This window comes from Cetorhinus maximus, chromosome 17 (genome assembly GCF_964194155.1).
Source record: "Cetorhinus maximus chromosome 17, sCetMax3.hap1.1, whole genome shotgun sequence".
NCBI classification, from domain to species: domain Eukaryota; kingdom Metazoa; phylum Chordata; class Chondrichthyes; order Lamniformes; family Cetorhinidae; genus Cetorhinus; species Cetorhinus maximus.
Genome location: NC_135895.1, coordinates 102,612,526 through 102,635,048, shown reverse-complemented (window position 1 = coordinate 102,635,048; position 22,523 = coordinate 102,612,526). Strand labels below are relative to the sequence as shown.

Below are 22,523 nucleotides of genomic sequence, written 5' to 3'. Positions count from 1 at the left end.
TTAACAGTTTTCCTTTTTTAATATTTGTACCATAGTTTATATTATATTTTATCTGCTTTTCTTTTTCATAAGTTACTATCATATATTTTATATTTATTTAATAGAAAACATGATTAAGAATACTTCTCTCTCAAATATTATAGAGGGCTATCTTGCGAACACCTAATATTCCATTTTAGCTAGCCTAGATTACCCTCTATAGGTTCATGGCGATGAAGCTGGTTTTGTTATCACCTCATAGTTGTTAGTTGCTTAACTACAGGGAGTGTCCTCTAAAAACATGAGTAGGCCATATTCTAACAATATCCAATCAAGAATACAATGTTCAAATTTGCTCTGCCAATGCCCGGAGAAATCAACGCAATTTGGGTGGTTGATAGTGCAAAATGCAACTGGAACTTATTGTGCTGGGTCCCCACCACTTCTTTGTATCTACTCAAAATATTTCCAGAATTAGTGACAGTACATAGGTCTGTGTGTCCTTGGTGTCAGAGTCAGTAATGGTCGGGGGGAGGGGGTGGATGTTTAGATAATAAAAGGTTAATTTTAGCAAATGCAAAGGTGACGGGCTGGGATTGCAGAAACTGGTATTCAACCTTCCAGAAGCTTCAAAACACTTTTTTTCCTATGTTACTAAAGGATTGTGGGCCCCATTATATTTTGGCAAGGTCCAACAGATGTTCACTGGTCTAAAATGATGTCTTTTTTGCAATTTGATCAATCAAAGAACAACTGTTTTGGTACATGTAAAACAGGCCAAAATACAGAAACCTGTATCTTTCAGTTATATTTTAATTTACTTATATCTGTGGAATTATTTATAAATTAACCTTTGAGTACAAAAGAATGTTAATACTTAATTGACTTCCAGTAAACCTCCTTCTCCCCCCACCCCACCCCATTAACGGAATTATATTCTCAGTGTACATTAATTGAGGACTAATTAGCTGTTAGACTATAATAAACCTGCAACAGATGGATAGCTGTAAGTGGAAGTCATTTCAATGCATTTCCTCTCTATTATGTTCATTTGCAAAATTAATAATGACATTTTAAGAAACAGGACCATAATGATACGATAACAGGCTAGGTACTGACGAAAAGCTCCAAGCTTACTTCAATCGTTCTGTGACTTCATCGGTGAGTCAGATTGATCGGCTCTGCATAATGCCATACATTGTTTGCTTGATTTAGTCACGGCTACAGTGTTTTCAACAATTTCCTATCACAACCATAAGAAACAAACATGTTTCTTAGCCAGTTTCTTAATGTAATGCTGAAAGCCGTAATACTTTTTGTGGAAACTTTTGTTGAGGCGTTTTCTACAGAGCATCGAGCGATTAATTAAAGCTGGGTGTCATCCTTTGTGTCCTGTCCACCCCCACTATTGTTACAGACACTGATCTTGAGACTGGGTTTACTGTTTGGGACGTAAGCCAGTGGATCAGGGCGGATCAGGTAGCTGAAGACACAAAAGAAAATGATAAAATTAATTGAAAAAGAGGCAAGGAATAAAAAGGACAGATTGAGGGAAATACTCAAACAGGAAAAAAGCTATAAAATTCAAACTGCTAATGCCTTATATCATGTAGAATTTGAAGGTTACTTTAACATTTACTATTCATGCACAAATTAAGTTTAGCATTGATTAATAATGCACACCTCCTTGTTCATGATGCTGAATTATATTAAACAATATAATTGAGATCTTTATTTGATCTAGACTGAAATCAATCAAAACTTTGTAATACTATGTTTTATGGAACAAGGTAATGTATAGTAACAGGAGGACATGGCTGACTTTTTAATTCCTTTCTTTCTAATAAAAATATTAATATGATGAAGTTATATCATGTTTAGCTTTTAGGATAAGCTCTTTCTGAAGAGACCCATTCTGAAAAGACCCATAAAAATTCTTAATAAATTTGTTCAGATCAGTTTGCAATCATTTCTCAAAGTCTGAATAATTCAATTCTAAAACTCTAGCATTTCAAAAGACCATTTTCAAAAAAATCCTGTAATTCATTGCTTTAATTACTGGATTAAAAACTGCTCCATGAATGTCAGCATTTTAAACTGAACTCATATTCCAGAAGTGGTAAAGCAGATGAATTTCCTTGGCTATTTCACCAGACTTCCACATTAGTAGTGGCCAATTTCAGTGGGTAACTTGCAATCAAAGATTGATAGGGAAGACTGACGGAACAATAGGCTGCCTTTAAAGAAAAGTATAAAGTTCAAGTATAGTCGAGGTGCGTACCCACAAGGGAGAAAGGGAGAGCAACCAAAGGCAGAGCTCCCCGGATAATGAAAGAGATAGAGAGTAAGATGAAACAGAAATAAAATGAGCAAAGTCAGGTTAATTATAGAAGTGAGAGCAGGCTGAATACAGAAAATTCAGACGTGAAGAAGAAAATAAGAGAGACAAAGAGAGAGTGTGAAAAGAGACTGGCAGATAGCATGAAAGGTAATACAAAACTCTTCCATATAAATAATAAATGCTAAGTGTGAGGAGTGTTGGGACTGATTAGGGACCAAAAAGGGGATTTGAACATGGAGGCAGCAGGTTTGACTGAGGTACTAAATGAGTATTTTGTATCTGTCTTTACAAGGAAGAAATGCTGCTGAAGTCATAGTGAATGAGGAGGTAGTTGAGATGCTAGATGGGCTAAAAATTGATAAAGAGGGAGTAATAGAAAGGCTGGCTGTACTTAAAAGTTGTTAAGTCACCTCTACTGAATGGGATGCATCCAAGGATACTAAGGGAAGTAAGGGTGGAAATTGTGGAGTTACTAGTCATAATCTTCCAACCCCTCTAGTTCCTTAGGTACGGGGACTAATGCCAGGGGACTAGGGAATTGCAAATGCTGTATCCTTGTTCAAGAAAGGGTGTGAGGATAAATTCAGCAACTGCACAGTAGTCATTTTAACCTCAGCGGTGTGAAACCTTTTAGAAACAATAATCTGGGACAAAATTAAAATCGCTTGGACAAGTGTGGATTAATTAAGGAGAACAAGCATGGATTTGTTAAAGGCAAATTGTGTTTAACTTGATTGAACTTTTTGATTGAGGTAACAGAGGGTTGATCAGGGAAATGAGTTGATGTGGTGCAAATGGACTTCCAAAAGGTATTTGATAAAGTGCCATATAATAGATTTGTCAAAAAAATTGAAGCCCATGGAATAAAAGAGACAATGGGAGCATGGGTACAAAATTGAATGAGTGACAGGAAACAGAGTACAGGGAGTAGCCGTGAATAGCTTTTCAGGCTTAAGGAATGTATACAGTAGGATCATTGCTCTGTTGTTATATATTAATGACTTTGAATTGGGTCTACAGGGCGCAAAGCGAAATTGGAGATGACACAAAACTTGGAATATTATGAACTGTGAGGAGGATAGTGATGGACTCCAAGAGGATGTGGACAGGCTAGTGAAATGGGCAGGCAGGTGGAATTTAACATGGAGAAATGAGAAAAGATGTGTTTTGGTAGCAAGACCAAGGAGAGATAATAGAAACTAAAGGGCACAATTCTAAAGTAGGTGCAGGAATACACCTGTGGGCATTGGAGAAAGTGCAGAAAAGATTCACGAGAATGGTTCCAGAGATGAGGAACTACAAATATGAAGATGCATTGGAAAAGTTGGGACTGTTTTCCTTGGAGAAAAGAAGACTGAGAGGAAATTTGATAGAGCTATTCAATATCATGAGGATTCTGGATAGAGTAGATAGGGAGGGAGAAACGGTTTCCTCTCGTGAAAGGATCGAGAACAAAAGGGCACAGATTTAAAGTAATTAGCAAAAGAAGCAAAAACGATATGAGAAAAAATGTTTTCTTGCAGTGAATGGTTAAGGTCTGGAATGCACTACCTGAAAGTGTGGTGGAAGCAGGTTTAATTGAAGCATTCAAAAGGGAATTAGACTGTTATTAAGGAATGTGCAGGGTTATGGGGAGAAGGCAGGGGAAGGACACTTGGAGAGCCAGTACAGACAGGATGGGCTGAATGGCCTCCCTCTGCACTGGAACAATTCTGTGAATCTGTGATATATGTGCACAAGTTGTTGAAGGCGGCAGGGCAGGTTGAGAAAGTGGTTAAAAAAGCACATGGGCTTTATAAATAAAGGCACAGGGTACCAAAACAAGGAAGTTATGATGAATCTTTATAAAACAGTGGTTCAGCCTCAACTGGACTATTTTGTCCAATTCTGGGCACCAACTTTAGGAAGGATGTGAAGGCTTTAGAGAGGATGCAGGAAAAACGTCATGAGGTTCCAGGGAAGAGGGACTTTGGTTACCTGGAAAGTTTGGAAAAATCTGGAAGGTAAAGCAAAATACTGCGGATGCTGGAAATCTGAAATAAAAACAGAAAATGCTGGAAAAAGCTCCAGTTCCAAAGAAGAATCATATTGGACTTGAAACGTTAACTCTGTTTCTCTCTCTCCACAGATGCTGCCAGACCTGCATTTTCTGTTTTAATTTTATGTTGGAAAATCTGGGGTTGTTCTCCTTGGAGAAGAAAAGGTGGAGAGGAGATTAAATAGAGATGTTCAAAACCACGGTGCATCATGAGAGTAGATAGGGAGAAATTGTTCCTATTGGCGGAAGGGTCAAGAACCAGAGGTATGCAGATTTGGCAAAAGAACCAAAAGATGACATGAGAAAAAACGTTTTTGCCCAGCATGTGGTTAGGACCTGAAATGCACTGCCTGGGAGTGTGGTGGAGGCCATAGCAACTGTGGCTTTCAAAAGGATATTGGATAAGCATCTGAAGGGAAAATAAATTGCAGGGCTAAAGGCCCGGGGCAAGGGCAGGTCAGCGGGACTAGCTAAATAGCTCTTGCAGAGAGCCCGCACAGATTCGATGGGCTAAAAGGTACTCAAATGCAGACACTTCTGTGCTGTAATCATGCTATGATTCTAGGAAGACATGAACTTGAGAATTGTTGTGTACTGCATGATTTTTCTAGAACATGAACTGGACCAGAGAATGAGCCAGAGTTTGCCCTCTGGCACCCTAACAAATTCTGCAACTCTCTTATAGCTTTCAGCTCAAAGTTGATTGGCTGGAAACTGTTGGTATGCCATCTAATATCCGGGGAAAAAAATGTAATACTTACACAACATCATTTAGTTCCAGTCTTATATCTGGCGAAGGATTGATGAGAATATATGATAGCGTGTTCTGGTGATCGTTCATTTCATCTAAAAAAAAAAGGAAGGACATTGGCAGTCACATGTGCTGGTCAAGGTAAGCAATGCCCCTGTGTCCTTAACTCAACAGTATATTCCTGCCCCTTTGCCACCTCTACCACTCAAAAGGAGAGGAGCTACAATGTTGTGGGAGTATCAATACCTCCAAATTCCCCTCAACATCCTGAACTGGGCAGATATTATCGTTCCTTCATCATCGCTGCGTCATCATCCAGAAATTCTCTACCTAATACCATTACCATCCAGATCAAAGGAATCAAACAATTCAAGGGGAAACAGCGATGGATGACAAATGTAGCCTTACCAACATTGCTCATATCACAATAACAAATTTAAAAAAAGCCAGTATCAAATTAAGTTGCTCCCAAGGCATTTACATAGACCACTGTACAGTATAGGAAACTTAAAAATAAATTAACTTTATTGTGTAGCTGCTATACATTGACACAAAATGGAAAAAGGTACTTCAAATTATTTCATATTTCTATTAATGTATTACAGCTAAAGAAGATGTTTTGATAAGAGGAATGTTTTCTAACCATTGTTTTCTAATCAAAGTGACCATTAAGTACTAAGGAACAAATTTATTCTTAAAATTACAGTCCCTCATAAATAAACAGTAAATAATTAAATTGATCATTTCCATTTTTTGGGGTAACCACATCTTTTGTTAAAAAGAAACTGGAATCTGAACAATGACATATATTCATTCCCCCGACCCAGATCACCTTCTCTCCATTCTGAGTAAAGTGTTATGACCAGCAGTTTATGGGCTGGATTTCCAGCTCGGTGTACGGGTGCGCGCCCAGCACACATGAGCATGAAATAGCGCATGATGACCATGGGCGAGCACCCCAAAGTCATTGCACACATGCGATATTTCGGTTGGCGGGAATGTGCGGGAGTCGGCAGCATGTCTGCTGACAATTAAGAGGGCTGTTAAGCCCATTAATAAATTAATTAAAATGATTTTTTTCCCTGCCCGTCAACCCTACATTTGGCGCATGTACGGTTACCTTACGGTAAGCGGGCCCACCCACTGTGTGCCCACCTGACAAGGGGAAAATCTTCCCCTATGTTATCCCCCTGTGTTGTTGATCAGTGCTGATCATCAGCCACATCTCATTTGTGCTTCAGTCAGGTCAAGAAATATCACACTGCAGATTCATGAATTATAAATTCATTAACTAAGTTAAATACTCACTTATTTACACTGAATGAAACACAAATCTTCTTTATTTACCCTCTTTCATAGAACCCATCTGTGGATGAACTTTATAGAGAACTCATTTAATTTCTATGTATTTTTAGACGTCCTAGGTCCTGTAGATGGAAGAATGAATCTGGAGGAAACCGGATTCCATATTGTATATACAGACATTAGGTATTCATTACATGCTCTGGCTACAGTAAAGCCTTTTAACCTCCAAAGCAAGTTTAGGATTGAATGTTTGTGGTTATATTACCCAGATTAAAAGGTTACGTAGAATGGAATATGTTGTCATAAACCACTGCAATTCATTACATACGTTAAAATCTGCTGTAATGTTTGTGGTATCCCAATCTGTTGACGACAAACTGTTTTGCAACCTTTCCTTTGACCTTTCCTACTGCCTTGTGTTGTTCAATACATATGCAAGCAATTCCCTAAATCCCATTTAATACATTCCCAGCATCCTCTTCAACAAAGGTCAAGCTGTCATCTACCTTTGAGCAAAGGATCTCCTGATGAAGCCACCCTGCTGTAGGGCCTCAGCAAAAAATATACGAGTCATGTTAACAGCGCTATTCACACAAGCCACCTCTGCTATATCTGTAATATAAGCTTTGTTACTTCAATAAAACTGGTAGAATCAATCTTAGTGTTCAGATGAAAATAAGTGATATTGGCTGTTTTACTTCAAAGTACATCAGATAAAAGCAAGGTAAATTCATACAAAAAATTCTTATTTTAATGTCAACAGGATTACATTTCTGCCAAGAGGATGGTAAACATTTTATAAACATGTTTTAATCTGCTGGACTGCACTACAGTAAATTTTAAAGCACTTTGGGACGTCATAGGGTTATGAAAGGTGGTAAATAAATACAAGCGAGAACTTTTAATGTTTTGCTTTGTTTTTCAGTTAGTACCTTTCTTATGGCCACAGTTATACCAACAGAATATTCAGGTTCTACTATTAAAAAGATATAGTCAATATAAAGTTTGCATTAAAATCAGCACTGAGACAAAAAACAATAATCTTCAAATGTTAGACAACAATCTGAACTAAAAAAAATAAGAGGTGAAATTAGTTTTTGATAGTAGTGTAAAGCTGGCATTAGTGAATTGGTTGCTCATCTTACACCCACCTGATTTATTCATTACATATAAAATGCATTTTTTTTCAGTGATACGCTAGTGGTTTCTATGTATTTTTTGCAGTGATAGTGACTAAGAGTGTGTTTGGAATAGTTTCGACAGTGCATACTGTCTATTTTCCTGGTGGTCCAATGTTACATATTAGTGGGTGTTGTATGTTCAGTAAGCCTCACAAAGAGGTTCTGAGCTAACTCCGAGCTTGCTTCTACACAGGTCTCTGTCCAGTCCGCAATTGACTCTAGTCTCAGGTCATGTGCCTCTTTAAATCACACTGTGGGTAGTCCCACATTAACCCTTGCTATGCCAGATACCCTTATACTATAGTGGGAGTCTAAAAACTCCAGTGATAGCTTTGGTTTAGAGCTAAAACTGTTTCACACTGTTGCCAAGTTTATAGTGTTATTCATGGGGACAGAGCTCGAACCCATTCTGATGCACAGGCTGGATCCAGGCTGCATTCACACTATAATCATAATGTCAGACCTACCATTGCTAGTTATTGTGCAAATGCCCTGCAATTCTCTTCTACAATGTAAAGTACCTTGTTTTAAGACTCCAACTGTTTAGCGAGAGATGTCCCTGGTTTTGACTGATATAAACTGAAAGTCTTGGCCATCCGGTATCTCCATCTGTGACAGTCTACTGGAAGCTATTCCACGCTCAAACTTTAGCCTCATTAAATTCATTAAATCCTAACTTTGAATTTGTATGGCATAATTTTTGCACACTCCCAATCTATGGTCTGAATTTTATTCAAATATTCTTCTTCAACAGCAATCATCATTTGTTACGCAGCTTAGGCAAGCAGGCAGATAATGAGGTTATTGCAATTAATGTCATCACACCATCCTTTGGGAATCAGTAAACTGCTTTTCCTCTTTTGATGATCAACCTTGAAAATCTGCAACATGAAGTGTTTATAAATAAATTGCAACATGAGCCTTCTTGGCAATAATGAGCTAATAATCTTAAAACTCAATAGAAATTTGAATTCTGAAAATACAAAAAAAAGCACGGCAATGTTTATTAAATATATGTGGCAGAAGGTGACAATCAGTTTCCTAGTGCAGTTTACACTCCAGTCATCATCTCACAACCTGATTTATATCGGCCCAAATGTTCCTGTAGACAACAAATAGCACCCACCATACAGAAAGCCATCCCATGAATGAACTAAACTACAAATGACCTTCTTAAAAAAGACAAAATGGATTTTTTTCTTCAAAGCTGCACTAGGAACTTAAATTAATAGAAAAGAAAGGGAATGTGTCATTTCGAATCCCCAATTACCTGCGAGGTATTATAGCATTCTTACTGGCCACAAGCTGGCTATAAAGGTGGCAAAAGATACCTCAAGAAGAAACAATTGCTTCCCATGTATGGTGAGAGAAATACACTCTGTTTCTGTACAATTCTCCAGCAGATGTCTTTAAAAAAATTGAAGGGTTTTGATTTTTAACAAGCTACCAAATGCTATATATTTTCTTTTTAATAGGCAGAGTATTTTTTGATAAGAATCAAGTATCACTGATTCTCAAAGGCAAACAAAGCTCATAAATTATATAGCAGGAAATATCCCAAAGGTTTCAGTATGGTAGACTGTTTGTTAAGTAGGCAGTCAGACTAACTGACAGCAGTAAAGTCGTTATCAAAGCAAGCTCATTCGTTTTTTTAGAATGATGGTGAGTCAGGAAGTATTTGTCAGGCCTAGTGGGAGATTATTTTTGAGTATTTTGCAATGAATTAGTGTTCAGATGCATATCACTGTAGTGCAAGTTTGTTCAGCCTTTAAACAGTAAATACAAAATGTGCCCTTTGTAAAAGTTATCAATGCTTTAAGTGATGCCTGCAGCTGAAATCCTTAATTGGGTAAAATAGTTTTGTGTCTAGTGTTCAATGACCCAAAATGTAACTTACTGAACATGCCACGTTTTCCTGAAACCATGCAGCTAGTTGAATTTAAGGCAGTAACAAACAAGCATTGCAAAACAAAAACCTCAAAATTGCTTGTGCTGCTTGTTTATTCTTACAAATAACAACTGACATTGTACATACCTTAAATTTTAGGAAAGATATATGTTTCTGTATTCGTAGGAACACTTTTACATACCCGCTAGTTCTAAAGCAGAAAGTTGGCGGAGTTTCTTTCACAGAACAGTACTGAACAAATTAAAGCCTTTGATCTCTTGCTTGAATTCAAGTTCTCAACGTACATGAAATTTTAAATGTTCATCCCCTAGCATGTGGCACCAATGACCCTGCTTAAAGTGGAATATGTGGGATATGGGAACTTTTTTAAGTACTTTTTAAGCACAGGGAGCACTAGGATTTCATTGGTGTGAAATGTATTTAGTGAGTAATTCTGGCAATGGACAAAGACTACTTTATCCTTTTAGGAAAGCTCCTTCTCAATATTGGAAAGGTAGGTTGAAATTATGATGATTAAGAACATGTATTATCAGGTTCAGACAAACCATACCGAAGTGAAAGGCAGCTTTGTTTGCACCCCTTTTCTACTGATTAACTGGTGGTCACTTTAGAAAGTGACACTGCTGTGAAGAATTCAATACTGTAGCTATGATCAATCAATTTTATTCATGGCCTGTAGTCCAATCTTCAATTGATCAGGTTTGCAGTGACAGTGTTGCAATTTGGGTTACTTCCTTCTGTCTTTACTTGGGTTTAACACAATTATGCTGTCAATCAAAACCAGCCTCAAATATGCAAAGGAGCACTTTGACAATGACACCAGCTGATCGAATATTACTTTTCATCCTGCTCGGTTCTTGCATAAGCTAGGTGATGAAGCATAATTGGATTGAGTATTGAGATTGCTAGCTGTCCTACATGTCAAAGCAAAAAAGTGCTGGAGACCCTCAGGAGGTCAGGCAGCATCTGAGGAGAAAGGAAATGGGAGTGAATATTTCAGGTCAATGAGTATTTTCAGCATCTGTGGGTCAAAGCACCTGGCTTGCAGTCTACAGACCAACATATCTCCAATGTCAAACGGTAGGGTAAAAAACGTCGTTCACACTTCTTCGAATTAAAGTTGTCATCGCTGCCCTTCCAAAAGATGCACCGTTTGATTAGTGGAGTCCTGAATCAAACAACCTGTTGGGCATTCTAAAGAGGAAAAACTGTAAATTCTGGAAAGTGGCAGCTGCCCCCAGTCAGCATCTGTACAGAGAAAGGTAGGTAATTGATATTTCACATGCATGACCCTTCATCAGAACTGAAGGCTGAAAGAAGGAGAAGCGGATAAAATTAGAAAAATGTCAAGAAGAAAGGTGAAGGACTTCAGTTATGTGAAAAGACTGGAGAAGCGGGCATCTTTCGCCTTAAAGCAGAAAAGGTCAAAAGCAGAGTTGATCGAGGTTCAAAATTATGAGGGATTTTGATAGAAGTAAGGAGAAACTGTTTCCTCTGGTGTGTGGGTTGGTAGCCAGAGGACACGGATTCAAGATAATTGGCAAAAGGACCAGAGAGGAGATGAGGAGAAATATTGTTATGTGGCAATATTTTATGATTGAAATATATGGTTTGGGAGGACGGTGAGAAGATTCAACAATAAATTTTAAAAGGGAATTTGATAAATACTTGAACAAGAAAAATTTGCAAGGCTTTGGGTAAAGTACAGGGGAGTGGCACTATAGCTCTTTCAAAGAGTCAGCACTTGAATGATGGGCTGAGCAGCCTCCTGTGGTGTAGGATTCGATAAAAAAGGGATGGAGGTGGGAAAGAATTAGAAGATATGTCAATTATAGAAAGAGGGAGATGGGTTAAATGAGCTACAAATTGCTTTGTAGAAAAGTATTAGATGATATAAAAGATTTAACAGTGCAGAGACATAAAAAGGACAAAAGTTTCCCATTTTGTGTGTTTGCGTGTGGGCGTTTGGAGACATGGGAGAACAAATGAATAGATGTGTAATAAGGAGAAACAACAGAAAAGTAAGCTGCATATGCAGCAGATTTGAAATTCAAACTGAAAATGAAAGCAAAATACAACAGTACCGTCAATTCCAAGTACAGAAAGAATATATGGGTTCAATCACCAGAATTGTGTTCTGATGAAAAATCTTTACCCCAAACATCAGCCTGCCTCCCCACTGCCCCCAACCCACTCCCAGACACCAACTGAGAACAGACTCAACCCACCAACAGCCAATGCTGAGAGGAAAATGTAGGCCATATTTAAAAGTCTTAAGTTGTGCAAGTGAATGTTCAGACTAGAGAACTGAAAGATAACAGCAGCAAAATGGATTGCGTGATGACTCATCTCATTGCTTTTATGGGAGTTTCGAGTGCCCAATTTTGTCACTACGTTTGCCTACATGCAACAGTGACTGCACATTTAAAGTGATTCTATAGCTGCATGGTACCATCATGGACATGTGAAAGCACGAGATAAATGAAAATGCTTTCTTCAATTATACTTGTAACAAATCTTAGTGCAAACTTCAAGAACAATGCCTTGCTTTCCTGCAAGGCATTTTGTAACCTCCTGGTCTGAAAATTTAATTCAGTAATATTGGGCAACAACCTATTTTTTCTCCTTCCAGATGCTCACTAACCTGATGTATACTTCCAACATTGTCCCGTTTTTATTTCAACACCAATTAAAGTCATACATTCTATTCTTATTTTTTTTCAAAAATTTAATTTCATATTATTTGTTCATCTGTCATGATGCAAAGGGAGTCTTGAACAAGTGCAAGCCTCAGATGAAACTGGGTCCAAGGCTAGGGCATAATTGGGCCATTTTATTGTCATGGATTCCGTTCTTAGTTTTGCATAAACATTGCATAAGCTGTGGCTCAGTGTGAGCACTTTCACCTCTGAGTCAGGAGATTTTGGGTTCAGGTTCCACTCCAGACTTAAGCATATCATCTAGACTGGGACTCAAGTGCAGTACTGAGGTAGTGCTGCTGCAGGTGCTGCCTTTTAGAAGAAATATTAAACCGGGCCCTTTCAGGTGGATGTTGAGAGATCCCGCAGCACTACTTGAGGAGGAGCAGAATAGGTCTTCTTGGTGTTCTAGCCAACATTTATCCCTGAGCCAACATCACTGAAAACAGTCTATCTGCCCATTATCACATTACTATCCAATGGGCCTTGCTGTGCACAAATTGGCTGCTATGTTTCCTACAACAGTGAGTATTCTTCAAAAGTGCTTTGGGACATCCTAAGATTGTGGAGGTGATATATAAATCCATGTCTTTATTTCTTTTATACAATAGTGTCATTCTTTCCTAGTCATGCCCATGTACATAAATAATAGATAGGAACCAGCTGGTACATTGAGCAGGCTCCACAAGCCTATTATTCACAACAGCTCTGACACCAGGTGCCACATAATCTCCTGGGAGAGGCAAAAGAAACAGATCAAAAACCTAAGGTCAATTTAGGTAAAACAAATTTGAGGCTATCAAACTAACCCAAGAGACCACATTAACCAGAGTTTATATTGCTAAGTATCCCAACATTTTGTATACTGTGGTGTTTGCTCCAGATAGGAACTAGTTCAGTTCGCTTTTGACATATGTAATGAGTTCAGCACTCACCTAACAATCCTGTTAAGGTTTCCTTAAAGCTCCATAATTATCTTTTCTATATGGTTTACTATCCTGTGTATGTCTATTGAAGTTTCTTATTAGATGCTTTTGTTCAAGGCTGAAAAGCTCAAACATCTCCAAACATTCCTCGTAATTCAATCCTCTGACACTAGAGATGAGCTTTGATGCTCTTCTCTACTTTGGTTCTAGGGCATGAAAGTCTTCCAATATCAACATTGCTCATAGCACTAATGGTTCATTCTAACCACATCACTGTACACTGAGGAGCATGACGGCAAATTATTTATGTTCTACTGATTCAGCAATATGGTTCAGAATTCTATTTGTTTATTTGATTGCTGCTCTGCAGTAACTTGACATGTTAATTGCCAAGTCTACAAATAACCCTTCAGGTAAAGACCTCAAGCTGTTTGCAATCCCTTTATCATCATTAAGTGGAAAAACTGGGATTTGCAAGCAGATTACCATTCACTGTGTTGCTATCCTTGGCTGTTCTAGCCATTGGTCAAAGCGAGATCTAGGCTCAATAGTATAATCTCCATCCCTTTGTTGGTGTTTAGGCAATTAGTCCACTATAAGTATTGGACAGTAAAGCCATAATAGAGTGGTCAAAAGTATTAACAAGAATAGTCACCACAATTTGCAAGACCTCCTCACTGCTCAGGAAAATGTCCCTGCAGAAGATTTACAGCATTCCCTTTGTCTTGGTGATTAAGAGATGGATTCTGGTATGTCTGTCGTGGGGTGATCCAAAGTCAATTCCTGATCCAAACAAAGTATCATCTTTTAGAGACACAGAGAAAATGGGAATGCAGAAGGAAGTAAGTGGATGACTGGATTCCAGCTCTGTCCCCATGATTACTTCATGATAAACTAATCATAGTGCAATATTGTCTCTAATCTATGATTTTTGAACTGACATGGAATGAAGCAGGACTGTCAGAATAATCCTTTCAAATAAATGCAGACAGTGTCCAAAGTAGCCAGCATACTTAACATGTTCGAAGCATCACCTTTAATTGACCAGCACCATTTTCCCTATACAGGTGGCTGCTCACGAAAAGTGTGGCAGTATTAAGTGGTGGAGACTGTAATAAATTTCCTGCTGCCTTTACTAAAATGAGTTGATCTTCAAGGATCTTCCTTGAACAGGCAAGAGGAACTGCTGTCCCCATGGCTGTTTTCAAGGGCTATCCAATTTAGTTTCCCATGGAGAATAATAACTTCCTCACAACAGACGTTAAACTGAAAGGTCTATAATTTCCTTGTTCATTTCTCCTACCCTTCCTTCGATTTTGCCAGACCAGATATAATGCCTGCTATGGCAACGTCTGGAAAAGATATGCAAAAGCATGGCATTCTCAAAATAAACTGATCAAAATGCATTGACAGTGAAGGGCTGGAAAACCTAGTTAGGATGTGATGACACTGCAGTGTGGTGCAACTCTTTGACAGCAAAATCTTGTTTGCCACAGCAGAACTCCATTATATTAGAAACTGGTTGAGTGAACATTGCTGACAGTCTGATGAAATGAAAAACAGAGAATATAAATTCGGTTACAGTAAATACTCAGCTTACCTTGAAATTGTGCATTTTCAACACTGATTTCAAGAAGAATTAAAACACTCTATTCCAGAGCTGTGCAGCATACTCTGTTTTCTCAGGTTTCTGGTGGATGATTGAAAAATTCACTGCTTACTCCATCAAAATATGGACAGTCTTGGATGCCTCGGCAGGTACTTTCCCTACCTTTTTGGCATTTGTTACAACAACAATGGATTACATCTATGTAGGACCTTTAACATAAAAAAACATTCCAAATTGCATAACAAAAGTGTAACGAGACAAAAATTGATACTGAATCGAAGAGATAGATATTAGGATAGATGGCTAAAAGTTTGGTTAAAAGGTAAATTTTAAAGCAGCAGAGTGAGGTTGAGGGATAGAGAAGTTTAAGGAGGGAATTCCAATGCTTAGGAGCTAGTCAGTTAAAGGCACAGCTGCTAATGGTGAGGACAAGCAAGTCAGGTATGTACAAGAATTTAGAGTTGTTATGAGGAATTCTGGAGGAGGTTACAAAGAGAACAGTGAAGTTGAGATAGAGAAAGGCCAAGGAGGGGAATGGAATTGGTGGAGAGGGAATGGAGTTTGTGGCAGAGACCTGAGACAATGACTTTGGTCTTTCCAATATTTAGTTCATGGAAATAGCGATTCTTCCAGGACTGAATGGCAAACAAGCACACTGACAATCTGACAACAAAAATGCAGTAAAGGGACTGAGGTGTTGGTGAGGTAGATCTAGGTGCAATCAGCATGTGTGTGAAACCTAACATCATGTTTTTGGAGAAATGCGAAGGGGGCAAGGATTGATCCTGTGAAACTCCTGGTTAACAGTGTGGGGACAGGAAGAGAACCATTGCAGTTCACTCTCAAGCTACAATTTGATAGATAAGAATGAAACCAGGCCACCCAGCTGGACAATGGAGGACAGGTGTGGTCAACTTTGTCAAAAGTTGCAGACAGATTGAGAATAATAGGGTGTGTGCACTAATATCACAGTCATATAGGACGTCATTTGTGTCTTTGATTAGGACTGTTTCAATGCTGTGGTAGGGGTGGAAACCTGATTGTAGAGTTGCAAAGTACTTGTGCTGGAAGTTCTCCGACAGGACATATTGTCACAACTACACCAAGGACATATGGGCATAGAGCTGACAAGACGATTGGCACGTGATACCGTCTATTGGCCAGGGGTTAGCGGTGACATTGACATGTTAGTGAGGATGTGTGAGGCAAGCAGGAACCACCAGCCATAGCAATGTAAAGAACCTCTACACTCTCATGAGGTTCCGCCGGTTCCTTGGTCCAAAATCGCCACCGATCTATTTACCATAAATGGAGACGACTTTATCTTAGTCACCGATTACTTCTCTAATTTTCCAACTGTCAGGCAGGCAAGTGTGTCCATGGCTGACACATTGGATGCAATATTCAGTCTGTTCAGTGCACTTGCTGAAATTATTTCGGACAATGGGCCACAGTATACGGGCAGACGTTTCAGGGACATATGTGCCAGATGGGGCATGAACCATGTGATGGCCTCACCACACTACCCCCGATCTAACGGTCTTGCCAGGCAGATGGTCCACACCGTCACATCACTTATCCTGAAGTGCAGGAGAACAAAACAAGATTTTTGTGTTGCCATGTTACACCTCCGAGCTACACCTCTGGATCTGGGTTTACCATCGCCAGCAGAGATCATGTTTGGAAGGCAGGTGTGAACGATCTTGCCAAGCCATCGCACTTCTCGAAAAACAAGAGAAGATGAAGATGATGCATGACTGGCAGGTGTGGAACTACCTCAGCTACCCATAGGACAAAAGGCCAGGGTCGCACACCCCACAATGGGAACATGGTTACCCATAGAGGTATCCAAAGTGTGCAGTGAGCCCAGGTCTACGAAGTCACAACATCCAATGGAGCAACGTTGAGGAGGAACAGAAGCCAGCTAAGAGAAATGCACAAGATGCCAATTGTGCATAACCAATATGAAAGAACACACCAGACAATAATTATTGGATAGAACTACAGGACAACAACCAACACACTGACATCACAACTGCAAATCAAAAACAGCCAAGGGTAAAACCCACATCTCCAGATCATTACTCCATAACAAGATCTGGAAGAGTTGTCAAAACACTGAAATGATATATGGGCTCCTAGCCTTCCAAACTCATAAGTTTTACAATCATTATTTCTGTCCTTGTAAAGCTTACAATCCCTATCTCTGTATAGCTAAGTTTGCTATTACTCAGTGTCTATGTGTCTCACTTGTAAAATACAAGATTTATCTTTAGAAAAAAAGGGGAAGTTGTAATATTGTTTTAAGAGTGATGTCCCTTTAAGAAGCTCAACAGGCAGCTGAGCTAGGTACCTGTATGTCATCATATGACCAGGAGACATGGTCTCTCTCTGCACTGTGGTACGCTAGACATGTCTAGAGATTGCTCTATTGCTTGTGCTTATCTGTAAATAAACCCACCAGAGACCCTCAAGTAAATAGAATCCACGTACCTCATTTGTGTTACATATAGATAGCACAACAATATCACTAGAACTGTCATAAAGGGTGTCATTTGTGTCTTTGATTAGAAATGTTTCAAAGCTGTGGTAGGGGTGGAAACCTGATTGGCGAGGTTCAAATGTAGAGCTGAGAGGAGAATGAATATGGATTGAGAGGTTATGACACATTCAAAGACTTTGGGCAGAAAGGGACATTGGAGATGGGGTGGTAGTTTGCAAGCACAAGGGTGTTTTCTTGAAGAGAGGACTGCTGACAGCAGATTTGAAAGGGACAGTATCTGGTGTGGAAGAACTATTTAAAATCAGCCAACCCAGGGGCCAGGAGGATAAGTTGAGTGGTCAGCAGTTTCAAAGAAATAGCATCAAGACAGCACCAGGCAGGTCTCGTCATTGAGCTTAGAGAGGACAATATGGGAAGATAATAGAAAGTTAAAAGGAATATTTGGGTTCAGGGCTAGGGCAGAGGGAATCTTGGTTTTGTTTGCTAGGGGAAGGGAGGGAAGCAGCAGAGGAAGCTGGACAGGTGGTTGCAATCTTAGTGGCAAAGAAGTCCATGTGCTTCTTGTACTTGTTGTGGGGGGAGGCGGGGGGATAGAAGAGACAAGAAAGAGGGATGAAGTGGGTGGCTGGCAGTGGAAAAAAGAAGTCGGGAATCGTTGTATTCTACGATGATCCCGGAATAGGGAGAAGTGCACTGCAGCAACTGTCAAGGCTTTATCAAAAGTATCTTCCAAACCCACAATCTCAAATACCTAGAAGGACAAGGGCAGCAAGCGCACAGGAGTATCATCATCTCCAAGTCACATGGCCATCCGACTTGGAATATATTGCCATTTCTTCATCATTGCTGTATCAAAATCCTGAGAGTACCGGTCGAACAGCTTGGTGGGAACACCATCACCACATAGGGTAGAGTGGTTCAAGGAGACGGCTCACCACCACCTTCTCAAAAGCATGTAGGGATTATCAAAAAATGCCAGCCATGTCAGGAAAATGAATTCAAAAGCTGGAACTTTGATAAACTTCCTATTAAAAATAACACTGTTCTGAGAAAGTACAGTTAAAAGTGGAATTAAAAATCATACAAAGCCTGTTCCCTCTTTAAGGTCTCTACAGTTTCCTAAAAGATTATTAGTAATGAGACTCATATCATAGAATGGCTACAGCACAGAAGGAGGCTATAATTCGAGATTGAATAACAAAAACATTTTTGGCAGAGGAAAGCAGGACCTGATTGTGCTCAATGACATCCAGCCAGATCTGGAGATGAATTACTAAACCCATAAACTTTGATGTCTGCATCTCTTAGCTTAATTCAGGAAAGGTGATGGCAGCAGACAGGGGCAGCAACCAGGTTGGGAGGGAGTATCAGCTTTGCTAGGGATAATGGCATCAAATGCAGAGGTGAGAATGTGATTGAGCACACTGACAATTGCAAAAGTATAGTGGAAAAAGGAGGACCGAAGACTAGACAGTTGGAATTTGAAAGTTCTAATTTAAGTGTCTGGGAGTTAGGAATCTCTTTCCTGTGACTGAGATAATGGGAGTAAGGGGATGTCGTATAAGGGTCTGGCACATAAAGGGACATGGGACTGAGTACAGTACTGCCCACACAGTGATGGAAGAGTTCACACGACCACACCTAGGGGTCAGTGTAATGTTGGACAGAGCCATGTGTAGAAGCAAGCATTTCCTAGCTTGGACCTTTACTGTACCTGTATATATAGTTTCTAGTAGTTAAGAAATACCTACTGATGAACTACCTAAGACTACGAATACCTTAATAGGACCTGCTAAACTGTGCCCAACACCTTACAACAAGGACACAGAAGTTGGAAAGGTGAAGGGACTGGTGTTAAATAAGAGTACGAATGTTTATGTAGAGTGAGAGATTAAAATAAGTCAGAAGGGCAGTGAAATTAGAGGAGCAAGAGCAAAGAGTTGGACATTGAAAGTCACTCAGGGCAGGGACACAGGGAATAAAGGATTGAGGAATATTCAATGAGAATCTTGGGTGGGGCTTGGATGAGCAATAGAGTGAGAAGATTTTAAAGGGGAAACAAGAAGGGTGAAACAAGGTATGGTGCTCAAAATAATCTTGCATGGATTAACTTCTCCTAAAGTTATTTTGTCAACATAACATTGATTTCATCCATACAAGCCTACCTTCCATCAAAAAGTCTAGCTAACATCTATGAGCAGAATTTATTTTCCTTCTTCTCATTACAATTAAAGTAGTCACTAGGTTTTTTATACAAAACTGTCCACCTTAAATACTTCTATATGTAAAACTAAATTGACGTGAATTCGTCAGCATGCTGTCTGTTGTTTCTTGGGCTGGCAAATTGAAAATGACATCAACTGGGATTCAATTAACTAATTTCTATAGCAATGATAGTTACATAGGCAAATACACAATTACAGTGCCTTGTTATGCACGTGTCTGCACAAAATCCCATGACAGCTCACTCAAACAGAGGAATTTTGTTCGTAATTAGTGGTTATAAAACAATCAATTTTGCATCTTAATTGTGCACTCTTCCAATGTTGCCAATACATTTTATTTTAGAGAACTATATCAGTGTCATGTAGTAGGTTGTACTGTTACTGAAGCTTATGAATGCAAAATGCAAGTACACGCATTACATCTACAGTCTATGCTTAAAGGTTCCCTACACTGGAAGGTACTGTAGCATGATATAGTCACTGCTAACCCTGGTTTAGTGAGGTGAATGTTGGTGAAATAAGCAGCTTATACTGTCATTCTGCAACAAAAACTAAAATTCTAGGAGCCAGTAAATTAGGATTGCGTCCTTTATCTTCTAGGGACAGGATTCAAATCCAACTCAAATAGATAAGATGAAAAAGTCAGTAAATGCCCAGTAGCAAATTAGTTGGGCAGTGAACATTAAATCAGAAAAACTATTTCAAGTCCATATTTGGCACAAAATACATTAAAAAATAAGGGCGAAATATCAATTGTTTATGATGATATCCATGTAATTTATATTTTACTTTACTAACACGATGGATCAGAATAATCCTTGTGTCTATAATATAATTAGTTAGACAGCCTTCAACCTTGTAAGTAAAAGGCCAGATTACATTGCATGTTATCCTCACTATACTTAACCTCTGTGGATATCAAAGTACTAAAACAGAACAAAAGCTATATCTGCTGTTAGTCCTTTCAGTTCTACTATCATATATAAAGTAATAATAGATAGCAAAATGAGTCCTCGAATCATTTGAAATAGATGTTCATTGTTCTAATTAGCATAAATAGCTTACAAGGCATCAAAACTCTATGACAACTAATACTACTGCATTATTCTGGAAATTATGTTGCAGTCAGAAAGCACCATGGTTTTCCCAGGGTAATGAATCAGATTTAAAAGGAAGATTCAGCAATTAGACAGGACCCAAATGAATTCCTACACCACATCAATCACAGTAAATCTCCTGAGTAAGATGCTCACTAAGCATGCCTCAATTAGTGATCTGCACATTTCCAATTAAGGGTAAAAAGGTGAAAGGGAAATAAGGTACCATGTTTGAGAATCCTTATTAAAATTTTGTGTAAGCTGCTTGAATGTAATTGCATCATAAAAAGGACAAAATAAAAATTATGGATGCTGACCGACAGGTAAGACCAATGCCCTGTACAGTAACTCCGTCCTCATCTTTAGCGTTTTAAAATTACCATCACAAAATAGTTTGAAAACTTTCTGACAGCCCAAGGTCAGAAACACACATGATACAGTGCGCGTTCATAGAGTTTCATTCTGTTTATTAATAAAAAGGGCAGGATTTTAAAATGAGAACATTACCGTGCTTGTATTCCTGAACTAGTGTTTTGGACCATAATGGTACATGAAAGAATTTTTATAAATGTAATCATGAGAATTTTTCTATAAATAGGTTTTATTAATGAGTGAGCCTCTTAGCAGCAGGCAAATGTGCTTTGAAGGCTTCATGCAGTTACCATGACATACAAAAGAAATGGGTCTCAGTAAATGTCTAAACTTGAGAACTATGTTTTCTGAAAAGCTATCACCATGGTATATCTCTTCATTCCATTCCACATCTAAACCTGCCATTCATCTTTGCTAACCCAAATTTTTCCTTGAGTGTATAATTTGTATCTGCATGAATTATCTTAAAGTTTTCACATTCAAAATATTTTACATAATAAATCAGTGTAGCTGTATCCATAGCTTTTCTTTAGTCCCATTAACCAATGAACAACTACCCCTGTAATTTTAAGGTGTCTAAACAGATGTTGGATAATTCTGTATGAGATGACATTTTCCATTATTTAAGGATACATATTTATATTTCATACCTATAATTTTATTGCACGAATGCAAAAAGCATTGGACTTCATTTCATTTTATTTCTGCACTTACTATTGTTGCTTTAAAAATATTTAGTCATTTTATACTGAAGTTATATTGTTCACTATCTTAAAAGAGATATAATTGCCCTTGAGTCATTACAGAAAGGATTCTGGGTATCAACAATTTAAGTCACAGAGAGGCTTAAGATGTTGGGCTGATTTTCTTTTGGGAAAAGAGAAGGTTTCAAGATGACCTAATTGTATTTTTTCAGATTTTGAAGGAAATTGAAGTGGTTGATCCAGGAAAGTTGTTCATTCTGCTGAATATTTTAAATACCGGAGGACATAAGGTATAAAAAAGTTAGAAGTAAAAGGTCATGTCAGGCAGGATTTCTTTATCCAAAGGCCAATGGATTTGTGGAATCATGCACCAGGTATTCAATTTAAACAGACCATCATTTGGGGTCAATATACAATTAGATTGGTTTCTGGAACGGATTGAGGGATATAGTTAGAAGGTGGATAGGTGGGATTGATCTAACCGAAAATAACTGAGGTTGTTAGCTTACTAGGCTTTCCGTAATGCAAGTTTTCTTAAGATATAATTTATATAAAGCTGGTGAGATTAGATTATGGTTAGGCTCCTTATAGCCTTGACAATTCAGCACATTTGATCGTAAGCTGATTGGATATATTAGCAGCCTAATTAGTTTAACTTACTGCAGACATGCTCGAAGCTTTATCAATAATTTAAGACACTTATACAACCTCCGCATAGTAGAGTTAATTGAGTTATTCCTCTTCCTCCAAGATGATGGTGTCAGCCTGCTGGAATGGCACCTCCATCTTCAGCTATCTGTGATATCTGTTCCTTTTTGATTGTTCCTGGGTGGATCTATCTTCTACATTGGCAGCTATATTTTGAAAGAGATCTGGTTCAAACT

General features: G+C 38.6%; 1 protein-coding gene across 2 annotated transcripts in view; it reads right to left on the bottom strand.

The window, feature by feature from the left end:
- Window positions 1–781: 781 nt before the first annotated feature.
- LOC144692649 (potassium channel subfamily T member 2) overlaps window positions 782–22,523 on the bottom strand; it is a 794,243-nt gene continuing 772,501 nt past the window's right edge. For both annotated transcript variants that reach the window (XM_078561726.1, XM_078561725.1), the window contains 2 exons: window positions 5,120–5,204; window positions 782–1,462 (listed from right to left, as the gene is read on the bottom strand). In XM_078561726.1, the coding sequence (XP_078417852.1) occupies window positions 1,345–1,462; window positions 5,120–5,204 (203 nt within the window). In that variant the 3' untranslated portion in view covers window positions 782–1,344. The remainder of the gene's footprint in view (window positions 1,463–5,119; window positions 5,205–22,523) is intronic.